General features: G+C 46.7%; 1 protein-coding gene across 2 annotated transcripts in view; it reads right to left on the reverse strand.

Moving 5' to 3' along the window:
• Nucleotides 1-11,872, reverse strand: part of ADGRD1 (adhesion G protein-coupled receptor D1) — a 128,753-nt gene extending 116,881 nt beyond the window's left edge. Inside the window, exons 1-5 of one of the 2 annotated variants that reach the window (XM_072983175.2) lie at nt 11,222-11,866; nt 11,065-11,101; nt 7,014-7,097; nt 3,202-3,297; nt 1,690-1,812 (exon numbers count right to left, since the gene is read on the reverse strand). In XM_072983175.2, the coding sequence (XP_072839276.2) occupies nt 1,690-1,812; nt 3,202-3,297; nt 7,014-7,097; nt 11,065-11,101; nt 11,222-11,275 (394 nt within the window). In that variant the 5' untranslated portion in view covers nt 11,276-11,866. Of the gene's footprint in view, nt 1-1,689; nt 1,813-3,201; nt 3,298-7,013; nt 7,098-11,064; nt 11,102-11,221 lie in introns of both variants that reach the window. The other variant, XM_072983176.2, reaches the window with a different exon arrangement.
• Nucleotides 11,873-12,096: the final 224 nt, after the last annotated feature.

Here is a 12,096-nt window from a genome sequence, read left to right on the forward strand (position 1 = left end):
AGCAGTGGCTCCCAACCTTGGGTCCCCAAGATGTTCTTGGACTACAACTCCCAGAAATCCTGGCCAGCACAGCGAGTGGTGAAGGCTTCTAGGAGTTGTAGTCCAACTCAAGGTTGGGAGCCACTGGTCTACAGCAGTGTATAGTTACAGATGGTCAAAGTAACTTTCCAAGCTCTGGAAAAGACAAATTATGGATGGGTTTGAACTACATATCTTCCTCAGAAGCAAGCCTACCTGGTACTGCCAATTAAGCTTTGGTTAATAATAATTATGACCATGTATTCTAAGTAGAGAAGACTCAAAAGTGGTTGACCATTCCTTTCTTCTGGGGGTGCCCTGGGACTGTGCAGCTTGCCCAAGGCTACCCAGGCTGGCTCTACTCCTAAGAATCGAACCCCCAACCTCTGGCTCCACAGATACTTAACTCCCCTGAGCAGGGTAGGAGTAAGTAACTTTGGAAGGTCCAGGAGCTAGGTTTTGAAGTTTGGTTCCTCCGTGGGTCACGACCCCATTTCCTGCCAAAACCAGAAACAGGTGGAAGGCCACCTCGAGGTGTCTTCTCCTCCGTCTTCCAGCGCCACCTTCCTTATTTTCAACTTATTTTGCGTTTCCGCATCTAAAGGATGTGAGGAGCATGCCTTGTTTCGAAAGGAGAGCCATGTATCCAGAATCATGATTCTTCCCCCCCCCCCTTTTTTTTTTAAAAATGTGGATGGCTCAAGGGATGGTGAAAATCAGGATGCCGGCGGGCCTCTGGAGATCCCATGAGGTCCACTCGCAGTCACGTCACAAGTTCGAGACCCAAGCCGGGACACTGGGTGACTTTGGAAGGTCATGCTTGATGGACCAGCCTACCTCACAATGCCGTTGTGAAGAGACCAACGAGCGATCAAACTCAAGGAGGTGCCTCTGAGCCCCACCAAGAAATAATGGAATTTGCTTTGAGGTGTAAGAACAAATCCCATTATCCAGGCGGACGTTAGGTGGATGGTTCTCAACCATGGGTCTCCAGATGTTCTTGGACTGCGATTCCCGGAAATCCTAGCCAGCACAGCTAGTGGTGAAGGCTTCTGGGAGTCGTAGTCCAAGAACATCAGGAGACTCAACCGCTGTCCTAGACTTTTTCCTCAAGAGAAGATTTTGTACAGATATCGAGATGATCTTCAATGTTTAAACCAGACGTCGCTTGGATCCAGCAAAGTTGATGACTTTGGAGATCTAACCCAATTCTTAGGGGGCGGGGTGGGGGGGATGATGTCCAGCCGTTTTGGTGCGTGGAGTTGGATTCAAGAGGAAGAGTATTACAATACACAGGTGGGGAAGCGCGACACAAAGCCACTTGAGAGAAGCGCGGAGCAGAATCCATTACAGGAATTTTCTGCGAATCCCACAGTTAAATTACAGCAATAAGCGAACATGCATAATTTATACCAATAGGAGCATTTGCATGCGTTAGGCAAATAATCTGGATTTGTTTTTGAAATCACTCCCCCCCAAAAAAACAAATAAGGATGCAGAATTTACACAGAACTAAACTCCGTGAGGCTGTTGTTATGGTTACTGTTGCCTTAAAACGCCTCTCCGGATTTGCTCACTACCGTCTCCCGCCTTTCTCTGGGAGAAAAATAAAAGTTCTACGCAAGATAAACGTAAAATTAAAAACTGCGCAGATGGCACGTCCGTACTCACCTTCGGGTTCACAGTATTCTGGTTTGATAATGCAAGAGTTCTGATAGCTCCCGAAAAGGAGAAACGTCACGCCTTTCGCATCCGGGACGCAGATGCCTTTGTTCACGATGCCTTCTACAATATCTGAGGCAGGCACGGAAGCAGTAAAAACAGGCAGCTGATCAAAATAACCACGGTTGCTTCATAGGCAAAAGATCTGCCCCAAGAAAGCTTTCCTGCTATGCCGCCCCCCCCCTCCCGTCTCTGCTTGCGTGGGGGCACCAAGGGAGATAGGTGGGCACGAACCAGAAAAATGACGATTCGGGGTGGTTCGTGGCTAGCCACGAACCACAAATTACGAACCACCCCGAATCCTGGAAAAAGCCAATTGGTTCACAATTCATTTTTTTCGGGTTTGTGTCTCTGGGGAGAGGAACCGAATGTCCCCACCACCCACCCCCTGCCCCGTTGCCTCCCTCTCTGTTCCTTCCCCCTCCTCCTCTTCCTCCTCCATCACCATCTTCATCAGAGACAGTCAACCAGCATCGGGTTCGAGACCTGCTGTCTCTGCGGATGCAAAAGGGAAGCCAGGCCTTTGTCTCTGAAGATGATGGAGGAGGAACAGGAAGCAACATGGCTGGGGGGGGGAAGTCATTGGCATGGGCTGAAGCAAAATGAAGACCCGGGGGGGGGGAGAGAATTTGGCATCGTCTTGCATTTCGGCAAAATGGGATCCACGAACCGAATCGCGAACCAGCCCGGTTTGCGGTTTTTCCCAGAGATGTCGTTCGGTTCCCCAGATGTTCTTGGACTGCCACTCCCAGAAATCCCGGCCATCACAGCAGGTGGTGAAGGCTTCTGGGAGTTGTAGTCCAAGAACCTCTGGCAACCCCAGTTTCAGAACCACTGTAATATGCAAGAGATCCAGTGGAAAAATCAAACAGCTCTCTCGTGTTTTTCTCCATCCTGTGGTGGAAGGAGAAAAACAAGACTCTGGATCTCCCAAATCCTATAGTCCCAGTCCTGCTGGAAGGGAAGGGGAAGGAAGAGTTGATGGCAAAATGAAAAAAAAAACTGGCTGCTACGTTGAGCCAAACATTTTTAGACTCCAATTCTTTTATTATTATTATTTTTCTTCTTTTTTGTTTTCTTTTTCAAGTACAAAGCCCAAAACCCTCCTCCACCCAGCCTCCCTGGGGATTCTAAGCAGTGTCATGAAGATCATTAAATTGAAATGAATGAATTAATTAATATAATTGAACTTAATTAATTAATTAAAAATGAACATTTTCTTGTCTCTCCCCCTTCTAAAGATCCCCTTGGCTCCGCTTCTGCACAGCCCAGGTGTGTCTTTACACCTGGTTTTAAAGAAACCGGTTTTGGTTTAAAAGGAACAGACCCCAAGGAGACCTGGACTTTCCCTTTATAAAAAAAAAACCCTCCTTCCTCACGGGCGAACCCCGATTCCAAGTCCGGCGCTAAGCCGAACTGTCCGAGATTAACAAATGTAGAAGAATCGTACTGGGTTCTCACCTACGGTTGCAGAGAACTTAGAGTAGGAAGAGTCATTGGTATATACAAAAGTGGAATTATGGGAAGGAAGCACAGTGAAGTTGTGGAGCCTGACAGCTGGTGGAGGACGACAAAGACGAGACAAACACAAAGAAAAAAACAGAAGAAAAACAAAGCAGTACAATGAATAAATGCCAGATGATTATGAATGAGCCAGTCCATATCTCTCAGTAGGGAAGAAAGCAATAATTAAATGTCTGAAGGTGGGAGTAACTAGTTACAAGTCATTAATTACTTGTAATTAGCCCTGAGTTACTTGTAATTAGTTCCTTTCCCCATAATGAAGATGGAATGACATGACAGCAGGCTTGTAATGTAGTGATGTTACTCCGTTTTGTGGTGTAACGATGTATTTCAAAGTGACTTTTCCAGTTCAGAGATGTGGTCTGATGAAATGGTTGCTGAGAAATGCCACACTTGTGTGTTGTAGGTGCTGCTGGCAAGGGCAAAAAGGACCAGAGGCCAATATGTTCTCCACATCCTCATCTTACAACTGCAGAGCTGGAAGGGACCCTGTGGGTCATCCAGTCCAGCCCCGGTCAAGGAGGCCACGTAGGGGGGATCAAACTCCCAACCTCTGGCTCCACAGCCAGAGACCTCAACCACTGAGCTATCCGGCAGTTCTACACATCTGGTAAAATGTTTAATATATATTTTTAATTTCATTCATTCCCCCCCCACACAAAGTATGGTGAACCACATTAACCAAAATTATTTTTGAAGCCATTTTTTTAAAAAAGCACAATGGATAAAAAAGAGTGATTTTTTAAAAAATTATTTGATTTCAATCAAATCCATCCCTTTTTTTTAAAAAAAAAGGGTCTCAAATAAATGAGAGTGATATCTCTTCAGCTTGCAGGACTGCAGTGACTGAAATGGGTATTTCATTCCCCACCAGGTAATTTAAATAACTGTTCATTCATTTAAGAAAGATGCTCATTTTAAGTTGGCTAAAACTTCTGAATTAAATCATACAAGCCAAGTCAAGAAAAAAATATATATTATAATAGCTTTGACAGCCATTTCTGGGCAGGTAATAACTGAATTTTCTGTTCAATAGACATTATATTTAAAAAACAACTACAACTACAACTCTTTGAGTTCCAAACTGATGAAGGTAAAGCAGCATCATAACAATGAAAGGCAAGGAAAAACATCAGCTCAAAAGCAAGGGGTATTTAAAAAAATGACTCATCCAGTTAAATTATAAATAGATGCATGTGGTTTGGCAGCAGGGTGCTGAAAAGTCGCTCTTGGCTAAGGGGAAATTACTGGTTTGCTTTGGCGCACGTACTAGCAATGCAGGCGAGCCATGGGTTATGGTTTCAGCCCCTCTCTCTGAGTTTTCCCACTTCATTGTAATTAATGGAACAACACACATCGGGGTCTCTTAACCTTCGAAGAAACCGCTTGGAAAATGCAGAAAGCGCTTAACCGCAAAAGCGGTTGCATTATTTACGTCTCCATGGGGTTCAAAACGTCTCCTGAGCAGTGGGGCATAACAGGTTCACGATTAACAAATATTAATTAATCAGGGCCAGAAAGATCCTTGGCCACTGAGATGTTCATGGTTATGCATGCTTACAAAATCGGATGCCTTTGGGAAATTAGTTTCCTCTTACTTTGTGGAGCAGATTGTCATCAACCAGTATCTTGCAAAAGTTACTGAGTGCACTGCACATTGACTCATTGGTGTTGTTATTTCCTGTAAACCATTAAAAAAAACATGAAACACTCTCCTATGCCCACTAGTGGCCAGTTCTGATACTGCACCATGAAAAGATTTTGCTGTTGCTGCTATGTGTCATTGAGTCACTTCCAACCTTAGCTGACCTCCAGCAGTTTTTGCTCTACTCAAGACCAAGGTTTCCTTGATTAAATCAATCCATCTCATATCAGGGCTTCCTCTTTTCCTACTACCTTCCACTTTTAGCAGCATTATTGTCTTTTCCAGTGAATTTGGTCTTCTTACAATGTGCCCAAAGTAGGCCAGCCTCAGTTTAAATATTTATACCTCTGCAAATATGTGGGTTCTTCCAAAATTACAGATACACCCCTTCTGCGGTGTGTGTGAGAGAGATCATACCACATTTTGTGATGTAAGTGTTGGCATTTACAAGCAGGAAGTTGGAAAGAGTGTATGGCCATATGAGTGGAACAGTCGCTGAATAGAGGATCATCTTTTGTAAATCACACTAATTCAATGGGTCTACTTATTGTGGGTTGGCAACTGGCTTTGGGCTTCCACTTACATTTCATGGCAGATAAATATCTGCAGGCATATTTCATTGTGACGGTATTCGTTTATTGTTACGAATTTTTAAAAAATGACTTTCCATTCAGCTAATCTCCCCAACACCAAATTTCGCAGAAGTCACCCCCCAAATATCTGTGTGTATCTCCCACCGATCTATCTTCCGCACCAAGCGGACGGCCACGACATCAACAGAAGGGATGAAGCGCTGAGAGATATGGAGCTGGACCGCAGCCACACGACAGTTTCAACAAATAAAACGAATGAATGCGGTGGGCAAAAGCTTACAATGGTTCTGAGGATTTATGAACAACAAACATGGAGTGAAACATAAGTGCGTGAAATTGCAATGAATGAGGTGGGAAACGAATACAAAAATAAATTCTTGACAGGCTTTCATAATCGATGAAAGAGGAAGCAACGCATGCACGCAGTCCAGTGATATTCGGTTCCATTGGGGGTCCCCATGGCCTTCCCAACATGGTGGGACTCCAGTCCCCATCAGCCCCAGCTAATGGGAAGGAGAGATGATGGGTGTGGCGTGTGCTTGTTATAATGACATCCCATCTTTCTTCTAATGAGCCCAAGGTTGCACATAGAATTCTCGTCTTCACCATCAAATGCTCCCAGCAACCCAGCGAGATGGCCAGTCCAAAATCACTCAAGGGATCTCATCACAGAGGGGCAATTTTGAACCCAGGGCTCCAAGATGGGGTCCAACCTTCTCCCCATGACGCCATACCCTTGTAGGCTCGGTCCCCATGCAAGTGGAACCAGAAACCAGGTAAATGGTGACCGTTTTTGACCCTTCAACCTATTCCTCTCCACCACCCATTAGCCAGAAAGTTAAGGGTGGAGGACAGTGGATACAGAGCGTTGTGTCGGGATTCGGGAGCTCCGAGTTCAAATCACGACCAGGCAGGTCGTTCTATCTCAGCTTAACCTACCCCTCAAGGCTGTTGTGAGGATAAAGTCGAGAGGAAGGAATTCGCCCAGTGCTGAGTTCGATGGGATAAAATCGTAAACAAAGAACTCACACAAGATGCTTCGGATCTGTTAGCCAATGCCAAATTCACAATTTATATTGCATCAAAGGATCATTGGCTCCGTGCACAGATCAAAGAGAAGAGCCACACACTCGTTCTGCTTCCGAGAGTCCATTTTTTTATTTTTACACCCAGGGAAGGATCGAGCGATGCTATCCTCACCACAACGCCAGAGATCCAAAGGGGTTGGAGAGTCTACACAACACCGTTGTAGCGCTTTTGAGGGTCCTTCCTCCACCCACCCCCCAAGGAACCTTGGGAGTTGTAGTTTGAGCAGGTGCTCAGGGTTCTCGGCTCACAGGCCGCCCAACGGCCGTCCCTCCCCGAACTACGAATCCCAGGAATCCCTCAGACAGGGACCGTGGTAATTGGAGTAGAATCCAACTGCCATCACTGTGCCGTGCGGCTGCACTTTCTAACTACATCGCCAGGGCAAGCGGCTTCCGGGGGAAAGGCGTAGACTTTCTGCCTACCTCCATTTGTATCCCGGAATTCATGGATTCCTTCCACAGTCCCCAGAGGCCAGTAATGCGACGCCTGAGCAAGAACATCAAAACCTGTGGGAGAAGAAGAGGAAGAAGAAAAAAATGTCATAAGACTCACTCCAGCGGTGCATTGAGCTTGGCTGGTCCTCTGTTTTTCCAGTGGAAAACATGTACATGAAGTTATGCACACAGGGGCATACATGCGCACCTACACATGAGCTTGGAAAAGTTAATTTTAAAAAAACTGACAACCCCCCAAATATTCAGCCAGCCGTGAAAGACAATGGGGAGTAGTCCAGAAAAAAAACGTAACTTTCCTATGTTCAGGTTTATGCACACATACATAGCCATCCAAATCTCTTGAAGATCTGTTGTTTTACCAGTGAAAGGAATCCCCTTACGGACTGCAGCTATCCCATCCCTGTGTTGCGAATATAGTCGTTGTGGTCCATTCATCACCCGGTGGGTCATCTTGCTCCCCCCCCGAGGGCCGATCTGGCAAATCATCCTCAACACCCTTGACTAGGTTGCTCCTCAAGTCCACCTTACTGCGAAGATACATGGCCTCCTCTTACAGTGTTGTCCTTGCAGGCATGCAAATCTCTCAGCGCTACGTGCCCACAAAGCTGTTCCATCTCCGAACCGACCCATCGCAATGCGGAAGAAAAACCGACGGGCTGTATTCTGATGATACAGAAGCAAGTGTTAGAATCAATGGGCGGCTCTCTTGTTTTAGGTCTTCGGGACAGCTACTTCGCGAGGGTGGACAGCACGGAGTCTAGTAGCCATAACATTCATTCATCGGGTGACCTTGAACCAGCCCTTCTCTGCCTGTCTTCGCAGGACCTACGTTAACAGGGTCTTTCTGAGGACGTAGCGAGGAAGAACGTCTTCATGCGTACTTGCTGAACTGCTTTAGTCTGGTTGGAGTAAAGGCGAGACACCGATGTAACAAGCTAACCAATTAATTCTTCTTAAATGACATCCTTTCTCTGGATACTTAACGTTCTCTAATGCACACTAACTTTCCTGCCACATCTTTGAGCGTACACTTGCAACAGCATCTGTGTCTCTGTGTGTGTGTGTGTGTGTGTGTGTGTGTGTGTGTGTGAAAGACTTCAAGATGCAGAGCAACATCTGGAAAAATAAGACGCCCCCCCCACTGTTTTGCGCTTTTCTTTGTAGTTCTCTGCTTCGAAATAAGTACACCCTGCTGTTCATTATGTCTCATTTTCCTGCGTTGTCTCCTTCAGCTGCAGATGGTCATCATGCTGAGATCCAGGTGGATAAGCTAGTGGGGGGGGTGGAATCTGAGGAGTCTTGCTTCACTGTGAGACGTTCCTCTCCGGGTGGTCTGTCTGCTGGGAAATGAAATATGCGGAGCAATCTGGAGACAAAACGGCCTCTTTAGGGTTCTTAGAAGAAAGACATAACAGCTGGAACAGGGGGAGGAGAGACGTTTGTCAACTCAAGAAGCCTGATCTCCAAAGGGCCGGCACTGTCGTGGACAGAGTGGATAAGTGGCCCTCGTGGGTCAGTGAGAAAGCTTGGGATTTTCCAGGCAAGCCTTGTGCTCTGTCATTCAGACGCGGCCTTCGTCCAGAAACAGATGCCTTTCAGCGCCGTACCATGGGAGATGTAGTCCCTGTACGCAAGGACTCCGTCCTTCCAGAAAGGAAGCCCAGAGGGTCATTTGATTCTTTACGAAACAAGTGCGTTCTAAAAGATCCTTTAAAACACATTGATCTTTTCCCAAGAGAGACCACTGTCTCCCGCGTCCATCTTTTCAACAGCGATCCCTCAGTTCATTAACTTTGCTGCACAAGGGGGAAAAAAATAAATAAATCCGTATACCACAGTGCTCAAAGTGTCAAGCGCCGAACCAATTCAGTCGGTGTTCTTATTTATCGGAAAGCAAATAACCTCTGGCAGAACGCCAGCCTTTTCTTGAAAACGTGCTTCCACGTTTATGCAAAGAAACGAGAATCTCCATTTTGTTTTCCTGAATCCTGACGGCGCGTCGGTCTCAGCCTTTGCTCCTACCCGCCGACTGGATAGCTCCAGCGGCTGAGGCTGGGAGTTCGATTTCCCCCCCCCCCCAGCGGCTCTTGGGAGAATAGCCAGCCTGGGTGGCCTTGGGCAAGCTGTGCCATCCCAGAGAGCCCCAGGAGAAGAGGATGGTAAACTACTTCAGAGTGTTGTCTAACTGGAAAACCCTGGAAAAGGTTTCCATAAGTTAGAATTTACTTAATGACACACAGTTATTAGCTGGTTTAGGTATCTGGAAGTGGAGTCAGTTCTCCATTGTGCCTCTTGCAAATAGAGCCAGCCTGGGTAGCCTTGGGCCAGCTGCACAGTCCCAGGGCTCCCCCTAGAGGAAGGGAAGGGTAAAGCACTTCTGAGTCTTCTCCACATGGCAAACCCTGCTTTAAATATCCCATTAGGGCTAAGATAAAGAAAGTGTGGTTTCTTCTGCTGATGGCTGTTTCTGATTTGCTTTGCTCACTCTTCCACAATCAATCAGGAGCCCTGGGTATGACAAACAAGGATGGCAGAAAATAAGGCTAAGGGAGAAAGGCAAGTGGTGGAAATTGCCCCACTGAATCAAGTGGGGTTAATTCCTAGATAAGCGTGCATTGAAGTGGACCTTCTGATCATTTGCCTTTTCATCCCTGGCTCAATTGCGCCCATGCTCACCTGTGCACAGGTCCCCCCCCAAAAAGTGAAAAAAAAGCAATAGGTAGCATGATATTGGAGCTTGGAAAGAACACATCAGTTTAACATGTTAGCACTAAAATAGTTAAACAGAAGGACAAGCCAAATGATACATCTAATGAATGTTGCTGGAGTAACATGTTTGGTATTTTAAAGCTCCTTCTGACAAGTTGCTCTCTTAAGGTTTGGCGCTTCTTGCCATAACCGTTTCGCTAGGGGCGCGTTAAATCGGACGTGTTATTTCCAAGCCTAGTTATATATGCTTCGGAAAGATAGCATCGTGCGCATCCCCAATTATAATCCCCTCGCGTCGCCAGACTTGAAACCCTGGAAAGTGGGAAGAAGGCAGATGGGTCAGGAAAGCCAAATGGGGTTCCTCCACGCTCATCAAGGCAGGGGCCCGATCCACTCAGAGCCTGCCGCAGCCAAGCTGCCTTGTTAAGCAGCTCTTCCGATGAAGCTCGGGTGGAAGCGTCTCGTGAAGGATGGCCCGGATCAGCTTATCTCCGGGAGCTATGGGAGATCCGTGGCCGGATCCTTTGGCAGGGGACAGAAGCTGTTCTTCACAGAGCAGCCTGCTAAGTTCCCCACAGCTCTTTCCCCCTTGCAGGATTGACCCCATCCAGGTTCACTCCCTATCCGAGAGTCACTGTCTGTCCCACAAAGGAAGAGATGCCAAGATCATGGCTGTCTAGTGTGTTTCCTTGTAACCAGAGACGCCCGTGAGGAAATGTGCTCGAGGAAGCTTCCCTGAGGCATCACACAGTGGCATCATCCTCCCTCACCACATTTTTTCCACAGGGTTCTTCAATGTATTATTTCACACCCCTGCGAGGCGGGACAGATTGGGCAGGGGGGGGACCACGATGGAGTTCCCCAGATCTCCAGAGGCTGGAAATGTGGTGCCGAAACACCCAACTGAGCACAGACGATATTTATGCTAATTATGGGGATCTGGGATTTATCATCTAAAAAGTAAGTTCTCCAACCTCTGGGTCTTCCTGATCATCATCCAGATCTTAGCTGACTGCCTCACTCCGGATCTTAGAAATGTGGGCACCATTCAAAAGTCATTCCACCCCCAAGCCAGCCCGACAGCATAAATCTTGCACTGCCTGTTGGTTTACAGGCATCCTGAATCCACTACAACCCAAAACAGCTGTTTTTGTTACGTGGACTATACGGTCGGTTCTTTACTTTTCCTATTTCTCCCTTCAAGTTCTCGGCTGGGACAAAATGCTTCAAAGATGTTGTTCGATCTATCACAGGCTCGTGACCGAGACAGAGAGAGGGATTCCCAAAAGTTAAACCAAAAGTTCTTTACCTGGATGTTTGGGGAGCCATGTATAGTTTCCATACACCTGTACGTTTAAAAGAAGAGAAAAGACTTACATGAATAGGCTGAAGAATGGCAGAAGCATTTAAGCAAGCAAGCAAAGGTGGAGGAGAAAGTCCTTGGAATCTGTTTGGCAAAGGGTTACCTGGAATAAAATCAGCAAGGAGAGATAACTCAAAATAGACCACCAGTTCTCCATGGTTCCGTTGACCGAGCGGCGAGTTGAGTAAATTTCTCTAAAGAAATCTCCGTTCACTAATCATCCTCGGTCACTGCACCAGGTCCATGCTGCGAACGGGTTTGAATCAAGTCAACACCCACTGTTGGCAGGAGGGGGAGAGAGAAAACTCCTTCTGACAACCACTTCCTTCAAAGAGGGGAACTTTCAGGGGTCCATAAATACATTCCAGGAAAGCAGCAAGAAGGAGACGGTTTTCAATGAACAGCAGGACGTCCCAGGAACTGAACCTAGATATGCTTAAAAATGCAATTTTCAGCTGCTGGCTCGGATTTCTCAGTTTTCTTCTCTCATTCCCCCTGCTCTCTGTGGCTCTGCTGTAGAGTTGTCTTCTTCTTATCAGAGATTCGGATGGGGATGGGTTTAAATGCAGATCAAGAAAAAGGATCCCTTTTGATCCACCAGGCTGTCGTTCTTTGCATGGGAACTGGGCTGGGAATGAGCAGCTGTGGTTTTCCGTGCAGGATTTCTCTGGCTCAAAAGTTTACACCTCCATCCCAGTTTCTCGGCTGGGTGGAGAACAAGTCCAGAATGATGTCATGCTTTCTCCTCAAACTTTATCCCGTTTGGGTACTCTATTTATATCACGTTACCAACCCACCTCCGTTGCTGGGTCCTAAGACCAGCCAGTGGGGAAGAGCAGGGAGGAGCTGGGGGGAAGTTCAGGAAAAGTTCAGGAGAAATGCACGGAGAATAAGGAGGAGAAAGGAAAGGTTTTGGCTAGGAAATAAAAGGCGGAAGACGGGATAATTCCTGATTTTGATGACAACTTCCAGAATTCC

This window comes from Pogona vitticeps, chromosome 14, assembly GCF_051106095.1.
Source record: "Pogona vitticeps strain Pit_001003342236 chromosome 14, PviZW2.1, whole genome shotgun sequence".
Lineage (NCBI taxonomy): Eukaryota > Metazoa > Chordata > Lepidosauria > Squamata > Agamidae > Pogona > Pogona vitticeps.